The sequence below is a fragment of the Chelmon rostratus genome, chromosome 4 (assembly GCF_017976325.1).
Source record: "Chelmon rostratus isolate fCheRos1 chromosome 4, fCheRos1.pri, whole genome shotgun sequence".
NCBI classification, from domain to species: Eukaryota; Metazoa; Chordata; class Actinopteri; order Chaetodontiformes; family Chaetodontidae; genus Chelmon; species Chelmon rostratus.
The window spans coordinates 22,926,095-22,940,629 of NC_055661.1; the positions used below are offsets into that span (position 1 = coordinate 22,926,095).

At 43.4% G+C, this 14,535-nt stretch overlaps 1 protein-coding gene across 1 annotated transcript; it reads right to left on the reverse strand.

The window, feature by feature from the left end:
- Positions 1 to 231: 231 nt before the first annotated feature.
- hapln4 (hyaluronan and proteoglycan link protein 4) lies at positions 232 to 11,492 on the reverse strand. The gene is made up of 7 exons (XM_041935761.1): positions 11,412 to 11,492; positions 9,920 to 10,025; positions 5,457 to 5,646; positions 4,587 to 4,759; positions 4,298 to 4,413; positions 3,707 to 3,893; positions 232 to 777 (listed from the first exon to the last, which is right to left on the reverse strand). Exons 1-7 carry the CDS (start codon positions 11,412 to 11,414, stop codon positions 386 to 388), a joined length of 1,167 nt encoding a protein of 388 aa, XP_041791695.1. The 5' UTR covers positions 11,415 to 11,492; the 3' UTR covers positions 232 to 385.
- Between the last annotated feature and the right edge of the window lie 3,043 nt (positions 11,493 to 14,535).

A 14,535-nucleotide genomic window follows, 5' to 3' on the forward strand; every position in this document is an offset into this window, starting at 1 on the left:
GACCGGAGCTCCGAGCTCAGGAACCACAGCTTGGGCCAAAATATGATCCACGCATGTAAACAAGGATATTCATTGCAGACCTCTCTAATCTGATGTGTGCACTGAGTGATGATCAAGCTGCTGTTTCATCTTACAGTTTTCCAGCGACAGATGTGCTAACACTGCCTCTCCTTAAGATGATTGACTGACTGGAGACGAAAGGAAAAATCACTGATCAATAAAGATGTCACCCTCGATTTTACACAGCCTCGTTTCTCCTCTCTGGCAAATCTGCAAATTGGTGCATCTCGTCTGTGAGTGTTTTACTTTAAAGCGATGAATGGAGTCTGGCTGCTAGGCGACAGTTGTTGTAGTCAAATCTAAAACCGCTCTCAGTCTTTCCACCTTAAATAACCCTCGTAGCATTCATGGGGATGCTGTTGTTGCTCTTGCTCCTTGTCAAACTATCTGTAGGTCTTTTTGTCGTTTCATTACCACCTGCTGTTTCGTCCTTGTTCTCGCGGAAACAGTAGACCCCATAGAGGCGGAATTTCTTATCAGGGAAGCCCAGGTGTCGGACGCCTGGCTCGGCCCCTCCACAGCGAGAGCGGGGGTTGACTATGGGGTAGCGAATGCTGCCATCTTCCAGCCAGCCGGCTTCGCAGCGGTCCAGGAGCTGGAACTTCCACGCAGCATACAGCTGACCCACTTTGGCCACCACTGAGCCATCACGAATGCAAGCCTTCATCGCCTCCACATAGTTCACCTTCTTAAAGCGTTTGAGGAAATACACTTTGCCTGAGGGGATATGAAGGGAGAGGAGAGGAGAGGATCTTTGTTGTAAGAACATGTGAAAAGGTGAAGAAAAACAGAGCAAGTGCGTTGTTGGGGTGGGGGCAAAAGGAAAGAAAGAGAGAGGAGTGAATGAGAGAGCGAAGCCCCAGAGACACGTCAAGCCCCGAGGGTAGATATTCTCAGTTTTCCTGGCGTCTCGGTCGGATTTGTGTTCAGAATATCAAATCATTCCAACAACAGTCTGGGCAGCTGCTCAAAATCGAAAGGCAAAACTCTGTCGGCGGACAGCACTCTAACTCCAAATTACTCTTAAAGCGCTTCCATTTTTGCTTTCATCTCACCTCTGGGGAGACGTTTCTCCTGGCAGCGTTAAAGAAATTGGTATCCTGATTGGCTGAATTGTTTGAACTGGACTAAATCACAGGGTAGCATCTCCAAAGAAAGGAGCAAAGAATAAAGAACCCCCCTAACCAAGAATAAAGAGGTTAGTGGTTTCTGCTATCATGAAAATCATGTCTGCAACCTCAGCTTTGCTCTTGGCTCAGCTATTGATTTTGTGCTTGTTTATGTGACTGCTGGCTATTAGAGAGGCTGAATATTGTCTCATTTTTCCCCAGGGGACCCTCAGTAAATACCTTCCAGCTGGACTGAGAAACAGTATCGGTCATGACCACTGCTGAAACCTCCTGCCCACAACAGACTGTCCACAATAATTAACACACAGGGGAAGCCATGAGCAATCGTTTAAGGTTCCTGTCATGCTACCGTTTTCTCGCTGAGGAAAAGCCCCGGCACTGCTTCTTTTCTCCGGCTGAGGCTGTCCCAAAATTGTTTACGGTTCAAATTCAAGTCTTTTATCTGGGTGGTAAAAAATCTAGAAGGTTTTAGGATGTATGAGAAGTTTTGCATTCTCTTTCAAATTTCGAAGAGACATCTGCAGGCTAGAAGTCGTGTTTCTCCAAACTGAATTCTTTAAAACTCCCTGTTAACCAGCGGTGCGCTGTGTTCCACTAATACGGTCAGTGTTTTCAAAGAGTAGTCGGGGACGCTTCGGGATATATGCTCATTCGCTCTCTTGCTGAGAGTTTGGTGAGAACATGAATACCGCTCTCATACACATGGGGCACATGAAGCTAGCTATCTTAGCTTAGCATAAAGACTGGAATAATGGGAGAAACAGCTAGCCTGTATTTGTCCAAAGGCAGCAATATGTGTCTACCAGCATCTCTCAAGCTCATTAAATGATATATTTATAGTCTATTTGTTCATTCTGTGCAAAAACCGTACAAAAGAGTGAAAAACATTTTTCTGCCGTGAAATAAGGTGTTTTCAGACATGCACAAAACATTCCTTGTTCTGAAAAAGACGATATTCCTACAAAGCTGTTTACATGGCTAATGAAAAGAATAATTCCAATTATATTCCCTTGCATGCTTTGATTAAAGAACACAGCCTCCCTCTTTCATTCGTTCAGCCGCCTTCTTGAAAAAGTCATTTACACAAATCCAAAAACCTGTTGATATCCAAGGCTGTCGTAATGTGTAAAAGTAGTTTCTCCTTCCCGACAGAAATGCGGGCTTTTCTTTTGTGTTCGTCTCTACCTCAGCCTCACAAACTGTTGCCATGGCAACGCACAGAGCTGACTGTAAACAGGAAAGAGGCTGTGTGCAAACTGCGCTTAAAACCCTCCCCCCTAACTGAGACACATATTCTGAATGTGCAAGTTCAAAGAATGTGCAAGTCCAAATAATATCAGCATGCCCCACGTGTCCTAATCAGAAAATGTGACATTCAGAATAAGGCCTAAAGCTGTTCACGTGATCATATAAAATTTGGAATATTATACAATCTTGCCATGCAGCTAAACAGAGCGGGATGTACTTTGACGCAGAGACAGAGAATAGCAATATAATGTGATTAATACAGCAGGTTTTGCAAACTAGTGTCATAAACATTGTTTATTGTACCAGACCAGATAATCAGCCTTTAAAGATGATGTTGGACCATTTTTCTTCATTGATCTGCCTGCTCTGTGCTGCTGGAGAGGTGTTTAATTCAAATAGCAAACAGTGTGTGTGTGTGCACGAGAGCGGCAGCTGCTCTTCCTCTCCTTGCCATAGTTTACACTGACAACAATGAGAGCGCCGACAGCTAGCTGTGCCCCCCCACCCCCTGTTGCTGGTTGCTAAGCTAACCAAATGCTGGCTGTGGATTTGTATTTAACAAACAGACATGAATAGTATTGATCCTCTCGTCAAGAAAGCAAATAAGCATTCCCCATAATAACAAGCTTTTCTATTCATAATCAGTGTTTAAACATTGATTATTAAAACACTGACTGCCGGTGTCTTTTAACAATAGTCAAGGGATGGAGTAAAACATTTCATTGCACCTTTTTTCTTGACTGCCCCGAGACTAAAGGTAGCTTTCATGACGCAAAAAACTAAACCAGCCTCCCACTTTCCCAAGTTTGTTTGAGCTTGCGAACCTGGAGGTGGCGTGTGTGTGACGGAGACACCAGCACACTCTCTGTGGGAATGTGATGTAAATCAAAGAAGTGGGAGATGAAAGGCGATGCTTGGCACCCGGAGAACACTGAGGCCCTACCAGGGCAGAATCAACACAGCCTGATCTAAATCCAATGGCCTTAGGCCTGCGAGATCACAGGCACAGATCAGAGACTTGAGCCTAATTTCCCCACGGCCTAACGCTCATGATATATCCTCTTTCTATACAGAACCACAGCTATGTAGCTCCGCCAGTGTCTTGTTCTCTTCCAGTCATGAGCCACAGATGCTGGATACACGGCTGGATGTTTGTATTTAGTTGTATGATCGTGTAGATGGACTACAAAGTGTTTCTGATCTGCTGATACAGGCACACATGTGCACACAGCCGTGGCTGCCAAATGACATCTCTCTGCGTTTCTCACCGTTGAGCTTGGAAGTGAAGCAGAAGCAGTCGTAGCGCTCAGTCTCCTTGTGCCTGTAGCCATAGTTACGAACGCCAGCTGGGGTGTCCTTGCGGCCACACTGGTCTCTGGGATGAGAGATAGGGTACTGGACTGAGCCGTCCTCCAGCCATCCAGCGTTACACCAGTCTAGCCCTTCCAGCCAGGCCTGTGGAGGAACATTATGTAGGTTAGTGAGTCACACTAAAGGATTAAATACATTATTAAGAGGCGAATGGATTTGGTTTATCTCCTCTGATGTAACTCCATTACTCTGAACTTCCATGCATATGGATTTTTAAAATCGGAGGCTGGACGTGCCGTAAAATTTGTGCTCTGGTCATATGCAGATTCTTAATTTCAGACTTACTGCTGCTCTAAAACACTTTATGACTGAGGATTGTATCAAGTAGGAGCGCTGTCATAACTAAAAGAGTGGCTTTTAAATGAATGTGCCGTGGAAGGTGTGATCTACGTACCTTTAATAAACTGATCTGCCACTTCTACCCTAGTGTCTCTCAATCTGCCTTGAACATGACGGACATATGAGCTGCAGGAAAGGCGTAAACTTACCTTGTGCAGTTGAGAGTGGGAGGCCAGAATGGCGTCCTGCTGTTTGCAGGCATCCTCTGCCTGGTGGTAGTTGAGCTTATAGCGCCCCTCGCGGGGGTAGTAGGGAAACACCACTCCTACAGGCAACAGAAAGAGACCTACTGCTGAGTGTGAGGCTGTAAAACGTCTGAATTTCACTTTAATCTCGTGTGAACTGGTCTTTTTCTGACCAGTGTTTTAAAGCCAAGCGAGCAGCGGAAGCGTCAGAGGTTCAGCAAAATCTCCCCCTGTTGCATCTTTCATGTCTGACCTTCTAGGTCGAGGTTGACAAATCCTGTATCATCTTCCATGTCATTAGTGACCTCACACTCGTAGCGTCCGTAGTCCTCCAGTGTGACGTTCTGGATGATCACCGAGGCGTCACCTGGTCCCGCCTGCTCCAAAAACACGCGGCCTCTGTACGACCCAAACACGCGCTGCTGCCTGAAGAGGTTTGACAGATATTTTAAAGTCTTTTTTCGCACTGTACAAGTAGCTGCGAGCAAAATAACTGATAAATGCTTCAGCTTGAGAAATGCATTAAAGATGGAGGATGGAGGAATATATTTTTTATGATATGTGAGTGGGCTCACTAGCAAGGACCACACCAACAATGTGATTTTAAGGGTTTAATGAAATGAGGATGTATTGGGGGCTGCACGGTGGTCCATAGGTGTGAATGAGCGTGTGGTTGTTTGTCTGTATATGTAGCTATATGTAGCCCTGTGGTAGGCTGGCGACCTGCCCAGGGTGTCCCCTGCCTTCGCCCGAGAGACGGCTGGGATAGGCTCCAGCCCCCCCGTGACCCTGCAAAGGATTCAGCGGTGTATAGATAATGGATGGATGGAGGATGTATTGGATGTTGAGGATGGATTAATGGATGTGAGAAAGGGATGAAAGTGGGGAAGTTGAGTCATCAGAGCCAGTTAGAGCCCTAAAAGGAGAAATGGGAGAGGTATGCACAGGTTTGAATAAGACGGGATGGAAAGACCAACAGGAGGGCGAATGGATGTGAATTGTAATGAGTAGAGCGAGAGGTGAGGTGATCTATCAATCAACACTGGACCCTACAGCTGAGACACAGAACTGAAAAAAAATAGGTAAAATATTGAGTAATTAAAAAATGAAGATGCAGATTTACCTTCCAAGTGCCACAAAGACGTCCTCAAACTGCAGCGCATCCGTCACTTTGGTCCATTTAATCCGAATGCGGGCGGGGTCCGTGTTCTCGGGCTCGTGGTGGAATCTGCAGGGCAGAGTGATGGAGCCACCGCGATGTGTCACCACTTTACCAGGAGCTGTCTGCACTATCACCGCCCCGGTGTCGTCCTCTGTGGGGAGGAAAGAGGAGGGAGGCCGGCTTATCAAAGCACTTTTATACTTTAATGTTTTTAACTTTTATTCTTGTCATTGATATCGTATCTAACTGTGCAACCTGGTTACAGGTCCAGTGTGTGGGCTTTATGGGGATGTATTGGCAGAAATGGAACAACATGTTCATAAGTATGTTTCATTAGTGTATAACCACCTGAAAATAACTTGTGTTTTTGTCACCGTAGAATGAGCTCTTTATATCCACAGAGGGAGCGGCTCTCTTGGACTCCACCATGTTTCTACAGTAACCCAGAATGGACAAACCAAACACTGACTCCAGAGAGGGTGAACAGAGGGGTATTCAGTTGGTTGTGACCTGCAAACTCACTTGGTAGTGATGGATATTTGGGTCATATTCCTATACTTTGATAAGTTTGATTACACACATATATTCTGCTAATAGTTAGATTGCATGCATATGCTTATATTAATGATAAATGATGATTAATGATGATCCTGATATGTTGATCTTATTCATATTTTCTGCTGATGGATTGTGTGACTGAATAATTAACAGAAATTCTACTTCTCCTGGTTAAGTTTTCCTTTATTATTCATAGAAGTTTTTGTGCAAAAAGGCCAGTGTGACCTAGAACAGGAGGTTTTGAGATAGAGGCCTGGCATGGGAGACATCTTGGGGCCCTCGACTTAAGATAGAACAGGTTGGCGTCATGGATATGGTTGTCTCTCTAGATTTGTCCTTGCGAACAGGTTGCTGCGGTGACGTTGGATTCTCGAAGATGAACAAGCAGAGGAGAGAAAGCGCCCGACGTCAACGAGGAGGAGCCGACGACTGTATCAGCATTTCCTTATGTTCTGTCTATAAAAATACTGGGTCAGGGAGAGGTAGTGTGTCAGACTTCATGAACTGACCCAACTCTGTTGTGGATCAGGGAAAGGAAAGTTGAGACCCAGCGCTCTGTTACCTTGCACATTCTACTGATGTTAAAATAAATGCAGATTCTATTGATGTTAGAATAAAACTGATTTTTTGGACTCAACATCTTCTCCTATTGCTTCATTCAAAGAACCCAGACCCACTGGTCGATTAAATTAAGGTTAAATTATGATAAAAGTGACAAATACAAGCAAGTGCATAAGGAATTTTGGCGTACAAATACGTGCTGTCAAGTCCTTAATGTTGAGGCATGTCATGTTGTTTACAGTCACTCTTGACACTGCCACTGCTTATGCCTCTTATTCCAATCGAAAAATTCAATCTGATTCTCTTTGTGAAGGACGCCACAGTGAGACACCCGCAGAACTGAATCAGTGTCAGCTAACAAAGAGTGTGCTGTTTGCTTGAGCTGCCACATTAGTGCCTCCACATCCAGCATATCAATAGTGGAAAACATTTTTTCTTTTTTCGGTCAAAGAGTCCAGTGTGCAGCTGATTCGCTCTGTGCCCGGACCTGTCATCAGATTGCCCGCTCCAGATTTTAACCTCAATCTCTGCCGAGAGCAATTCACCAAAATGACCCAAGACTAATGGCAACCACAGGCCTCCTCTTCCAAATGGGCAATAACAAGACCTAGTTTGCATTCTTGGCAGACATTGGCTCAGACGCTGTTTGCATGTGTGTCAAGGCAGCCAAAGACTACACACACAAGTGCGGCGTAAGCATTTAAAACATCTAATGAGTGGCTGCAAGAGGTTTTCTGCTGTGTTGTGACCAGATAAAGGCACCTACAATTATCCACGCCAGCCAGCAATTAGTCCTGTCACTGCGGACTGCGCTCTGCAAAGCTGTTTATCACCAGCAGCAGTGAAAGCATCAAGTGGTGTTTAATCAAAACTTTGAACACATTATTTCCCAACACTGGTGCGAATGCTGCAGCAGACGGATGTTGAGACAAACAACTCCAGGTTACCGTTTCATTAAGGAGACACCAGTTTACAGACGTCGCCGGCAGCGGGATTGAAGTTCACAATTACTGCGGGTGTTCGCAGATCAGCAGGGATGTCACTGCATGATTACTGGCTGTTCAGAGTGGCAGTATGAAGGGAGTTCAGGCACCTCTACATGCGTTTCACTGCCATGTTAAAACTGGCAGCTTAGTTTCAGGTGAAATTTGATCTGACCTCACTTCGATGCGATGCCCAAACAGCACAACAAACATTTAACTTCACAGTCTGCTGGTCTTTTTTGTCCGGCAGCCCCTTTTTTCCACATTAAAGAGGCACAGATTGAGAACACCGGTGAGATTTCAGATTACCAAAAGGGTCAGGTAGGATCAAAGCATGTTCTATCAATGCTATAGCTCAACTCATTCAGTTCAAAGTCATCCATCGGCTCACCAGCTCTCCCTGGATCAAACTGAACAGAGTCTTTCCTTCTGGCTCTGCTACCTGTGATCAGTGTAAGCCGGGTGACGGGATCCTTAGTCAAGACTCTGACTAGTCTTTGACTATTCCCCCAGCACTACAACAAACCCTCATGTTTGGTATGGTCAAAGCAAAAAGTGTTATCCTGAGAGAGTGGAAATTAGTCTCCCCTCCTTGCTTTAGACATGCAGCTTCTTATCAATACGCCGAAGAAAGACCCTTTATTGAACACATTAGCAGGGAGAGGTGTCGACCTTGGAACTGACTGTCTGACATTCAGGTTGTAAACTGTTCAAAAGGTTTATTAAAATCACTGTAGTGGTCATGCACCTCACAAAAGGGAGGAGGGGCACTATCATAAGCTGCTGTTCCATCTCCTCTGGCAAGAACAACTCAGTGATAGTCATGTGACTTTTATATCTCAGGTCATGTGATTTATTTGGGTGTATTCTTTGCTAGAGTTACTTCCTGTCACTTTACAACTGATGATGGTGTTTGGATGAGCACTGCAACATCTTGGTGGTTGTTCTTTTAATTGTCCAGTAATTTTAATAAACATTTCTAACACCTTTGACTAATTATGTCAGACTGTGTTGCATCAGACTGTGTTGTATCAGACTGTGCTGTATTGGACTGTGTTGTGCTTTCGTCTGCCAGGATTTCTAGCCTTCATCCTGGACCTTCCTCAGCCTCACTTGGTCTCGGTTCCATGGGCTTTTTCTGTGAGCAGACAGTTTGATTTATTTTGTTCCACTCTGTCGTGTCTATTTGTTTCCTTTTGTATCTTGTGTTATAAAAAAAAGGAAAATTCCATGAACACAACATTTAAAAAGTGGAAGCATTGATGCAGCGGGCAGCTGTTAATTAGAGCAAAAAAGTTCTGATAAAACCAGTGTAGGCTACCTGACCAGCACCAGACGGACGGGAGGAAGGAATTAAAATAGCTAACTAGCTGGGAAATATTATTCTCAGAGGTTTGTGGAGACTAAAACACATCAGAGAGGACAGAAAATATCGGACTTATATTTATCAGGTGGTCCCGACTCTGGGGGGATGATAATTTTGCATGTTTGCTAACAAATTAGCCACACTGTCTTCATAAGACAATAATATGTCAGGGCTTGTTGTGCTGTTACTCTGCCCTCATGCAGGTAAAAAAAATCCAAAACATAAAATTAATACATCTTTATGTATATTTTTGAGGTACTTCATTTTTCATTTTATGCAGCTGTAAACTTGCAATTCGCAACAGTTCAAAGGAAAATATATATTTTACTCCACTACAAATATATATATATATATATATGAAGGTTTCTTTGCCTAATCAAATCAAACAAAGTGTTTGAAAGAATGTAAATAAAGATTTACATATAAATCTTATAAGGACCTTGGAAAATAAATGCTTCAGTCATTTGAGATTCTCGTCTAATACAAGAACAAATGTATCTCTATTCAACCTCTACATTGCAGATAATATGGATAGTTATGCCTCATGTTGTTGATTAGTTGATTACTTGTTGGCCCTGTATTTATATTGCAGGTTTACTAGCTCCAGGAATACTGTTTGAAATACTGTGCACGTTTCAGTGCAGACTCCTGAATACAGTTTCAAAATGCTTCATCAGACTCTTCATGTGAATTTGGAAAATATTGAGTCTGAAGCATTTTCTGACAGGCTGTGTTTCTTTCTCTCTTTCTTTGGATTCTTCAGCGCTGGGTAAGATTTCATGAGAGCATTCTTCCTGGTTTCAAAGGAGACATAGCAAAAATGACCTCCACAGACAGTGTAACTGACATATTTTCTAGCACATGCTGTAACAGCTACGCAGGTCGGTGCAGAATGAAGAGCGCCTGACTTTGCTGCTATGAGCTGTAACACAGTGGAAAGAAAGAACTGTCCTTACCGAGCACATGCACCACCTTTCTCCTCCCCTTCTCTATGTCAGCAGGCAGGGACGTCACCGTCAGGATGAAAACCACAAAGGCCAAAGTCTGCGGCTGCTTTGAAAACTGCAGGAGGGGACGCAACAGAGGATTGTGTTATCACAGGTTTAGAGAAAATGGAAAAACCGGACAGTAGCATTCCAGAGGCGATATAATCAAGACCTGAAAATACAAAAGGGGAAGAGTACCAGAGATATTAAGATATTTACAGCTTGTGTCATCAGTGTATTCACCCCAAGGAACAGGGGTACAGAAATTCTGGAATTTACTGTTCCTGCATAATGATGGATTAAAAATTAGCAATAAACTATAACCACACATAATCTATCCCAAACAACTTGAGCAAAATCCACATCTGTCTCCTTTCAGTCACGCCGAAATCCCACCAGAGAACTCAAACTTCAGGTTTTTGCACGTCAGATGTTCGAGCTGCTCTGTGCGCAAGACAAAAAGTAGCAGATAATTGATTACTTCAGCTTTCTCTGAGCGGTTTGAGAGTCTTTTTTTCAAGCAGCAGCCTGCTCCACGTACCAGTCATGCTTCATACAGTCACAGTATGAAAGGAGGAGATAGTCTTCACAGGATAGTCAAGACTTAAAGCTTGTTTAGCACTTTTTTATCTTCACTGCCAGGTGCCAGCTGAAGGAGAAGAATGTGTTTGGGAAGTTGTGAGGGAAACAGGCTTGGCTCAGTAGGGACCAATAGTAAACAAAAGGATATATATACAGAAACAGAAAGAAATCAACACAATTACTGAAGAAAACTGGTGTCTGTTGTGCTTACTGTACATGTTAGACACCAAGAGAGAAGGGCAGGAAGAGGCTGCTGTGCAAAACATTTTGAAGCTCTCATCAGAGTGTGAACACTCTCCTGGAAGTGACCAATGAAAAATCACCTTGCTGAAAAAACAGCTCCTTCTGGAAGTTTCTGCTGCTCATTCTCGTCAAGTTCTCGTTATCTGTACAAGCTCTCTCCCACAGTTGCAGACTTCTATGTGTTCTGACCCAGCGTGTGACATCTCTGGTGTTGCAGCATAAAACTGTGATGGATTGCAAAGGAGATACTGCAAAATACAAACTTTCCGCACATGCTCAGACACGTAGGTTGGTGTTTTACTTCACTGTGGATGGCAAAATATGATCAGAACAGCAGAATGCAGGAGTCAAGATGGTATGCTGCGGCTGTGTGCGTTGCTAGAGGTCTGCATTGTCACTGTCACCTGTGAAAAATCGCTTCCTACGCAACAGAGCTGCTGCAGTACATAGCATCTGAGCAGGCCCCAGTGAAGCACAGTCACCAAACCAGCCACTTTACATGCACACTGCACATTATAAACAGCCCTGCAGCAATCATTTTTCTCAAGGTTAGTCCAATGAACATCCCTGCAGTCCTCATGCAGCACAGAGAACTGCAGAGCAGAGCCGTACTAACGGAGCACAGAAGTGAACTTACCATGGCTATCACAACAGGATTAATGCCTGGATGAAGCAGATGTGCCGCTGTGCACCGTTTAACTCCTCAGCCCAGGCTGAATGTTGTTCTGCAGCAGCACTCGCCTCCTTCCCTCCCTCCCTCCCTCTCTCTCTGTTTCCAGTCCCATCGCTGATCTCTCGCACTGCAGGGGGAACCACCGGTGTTTGCGGGTCCCGCAGTCCTCCGATGACGCAGCACACCACATTGGACTGTGTGGAGAAGGAGTCAGTCACAGCATTGATTTCACACTCTTTTTGTGTTTGTGAATGTGAACCACTGAAGCCCGTTAAAATGTCACTTAGTGGTTTGACTGTCATACAGTTTCCTGCAGTTATTGCAATGAAATTTTATTAACTTTGAGGCAGATTGAGGCAGCACTGTTGCTATTGAAGACCAATCAGATTGATGAAAGATGAAAGTGTTGAGAGTGTGAGTGCAGAACAAGACCGATCTATGTTATCAAGACAAATCAGATTCATCCAAACAACTTCATGGCTGAAGAGGAGTAAGGTCATCAGCTTCGATTCCTCTGGATATGTCGTGACACATACTAATGATACAGTGATGAACATTAATAAACAATACCAGTTTACTCACTTAACTGTATTTAAAGACAAATTTGGGCTATTACTGGAGTTTCTAACTACTTCTACTCCACTACAGTTCCAAAGGAAATATTTACCTTTTTATGCCACCATTCATTTTGCAGCTTTAGTTACTATTACTTTGCAGATAAATATAATATACAACTGTATGCACACTCATAGAGGTCATTTTTCTGAAAAACGACTACTTGGATAATTGAAGCACGTGTTGCTAATAATACAAAACTTACTTTTACTGAATTTCCACTGCAGGACATTTAGATGCAATTGAGTTTGATGCAAGTTGAGTTATTACTTTAACTTAAGCAAAGGATTAGGAAGTTATGTGTATTGAATAAACATTTGACCATAATGATACAAAAAAACTGCAACAATGATACAAGAATGGAGACCCAATTTTGATTCCAATGCAAATAACCAGGATATTCAGCGGCTTCATGGACTTCTTTGAGTCAGCCAATAAAAACTTGGTCCTACATTGCTGAGTTTGTGCAGAAAATGATCTCACATCTAAGATCAGGCCTTTCCTTTTGCTGCGGGGAGTTACGATATCAAACTTCTAATATGTCAGGAAATAGCCGACAATATGAAATCAAGGTTTTTGTCTGCAGCCCTGTCATTGGATCTCGTGGCTGTAAATGCTATCGAAGGCAGCTCCAAGGAGGCAAGCTTCTGAAACCCTGCATGCCATTTGCTCCTCATACAATTCACCAATGGAATAAAGTTAAGAACAGCATCAATGACACTGAAGTCTCTCTCTCTCATGCACCATATGGGCAACTGATGCAGACTCTAAGAGAGCCCTTCATGAGATTGATGGTAAAATAAGAGAGGCCAGTGAGATCATAGCAGCTGATGATGAGAGGAGACAGGACACTTCAGCGTGAGGCAGCTGCACTCTGTGTTGAACTTCTAAAACAATGAAAGTGCACTGATGGCCTCATTATAGCATATGGTGCAGCTGAGATTCAGGTTGACTAGCAGTGTCTTGTAGAACAAGGAAGTGGACCTGTCAATTGCTGTGCAGCTGTGAGTTACTGCAGTCTTTGTGAAGCATCACTGTGAAAAGGAGTTTACCAGAGTTTGAGACATCTGCCCAGGCTCTCCCTGGAGCACCGCAGACCTATCAGCATGGGACGCAGCACGAGGGGACAAACAGGAAAAATACTGTCAGCAATGAAGTGAAGCTTTGCCGGAGTGAGAAATTCAAGGTCAACAATGTTAACATTGGCAGCTTGTTTTCAGGATGGAGCCAGCAGCTGAATGCTTTGCCAGTTGATTTGGTGTGTTACTTAATGTCATCGTTAATGATGCATTGCTTACTCAAAAATGAAAAATATCCTCTGCCTCTACAGGGTTTACACAAGGCCTTTGCAATAGAGTCCCTCCAGTTTCAGGAGCAGAGAGAATGATTTCCTCTTGCATGTTTATTACAAGTTAGGAAATACACTCAGGCATCTTTTCCAATATTGTTGTAGCACTGAGGATTTATAGAAGACAAGCTGTTATCTGGGAGGGAGGTCACTTTCTCAAACGATACACATAAACTAAAAATAATACATAAAAATTAACTGAGATCAACGCAGGCCAGAAGTGTCAGTGATTTAGTGGCATACAAAACCAGGAGGAAATAATTGCTAAAAGGTAGGGATCAACAGGTGTTTGCACTGGTGCATAAAGTATTCATTGTAGATGTACAAATTCAGTTTTTTCCTGGGCAGAGCTGCTTATGTTGTCCAAAAAAAACAAAGAATCAAGTGATTCAGTTTGAACACAAGTCTGCTGCCTAGTTTGTAACACAATTATAGATAGATAGATAGATAGATAGATAGATAGATAGATAGATAGATAGATAGATAGATAGATAGATAGATAGATAGATAGATAGATAGATAGATAGATAATTGAAGCTATGTCATGCGTTCATTTAGACATTAATTAAAAGACCTTTTATTAGAAAGTGGTACCTCTTCCATCACTGCAGTGTGAATTGTTCAGTTGTATTTTTTCAGAGCCACAGAACAAAAGCTCTCTGGCGTCAAACACACATCTGCAGCAGAGATCCCCTGTGACACCCATCATGGTATTACATAGCTGTTTTTCAGTGGCCACATTTGATTTAAAGCCTCTGTCACACACACACACACACAGAATGCACAGCTAGCATGTGCAAGCAGGGGCGATGTCACACTTCAGCATGAAAAAGCTGCTGAGGGGGAGTGAATTAAATGAGTCGGCCTCTCTCTGTCTGTCTGTTGGCCTATTGCACAGCGAAGTACGAGGGATAATTACTTATGAGTGGACTGCTGCTATTGATGGGTTAGGGATGGAGAGAAGGGTTACACCGATGTTTCAAAAGAGCTTCTATCTAACCATGTAAATTACCCGCTTTAGCTCTGTCAAGAAAACACTGTGTTCATTTATATGAGTGAACGGCATCCAAAGCATTATGTTACTGAAAAGGTTCGGAAGATACATTCAGTATTTGCAAGTGACAT

Coding starts and splice junctions, on each gene's coding strand:
- hapln4 (XM_041935761.1), bottom strand. Junction 4,760..5,456: donor GTCTTTGTGGCACTTGGAAG/GTAAATCTGCAT, acceptor AAACCTCTTCAG/GCAGCAGCGCGTGTTTGGGT. Junction 4,414..4,586: donor TGTCAACCTCGACCTAGAAG/GTCAGACATGAA, acceptor TGTTGCCTGTAG/GAGTGGTGTTTCCCTACTAC.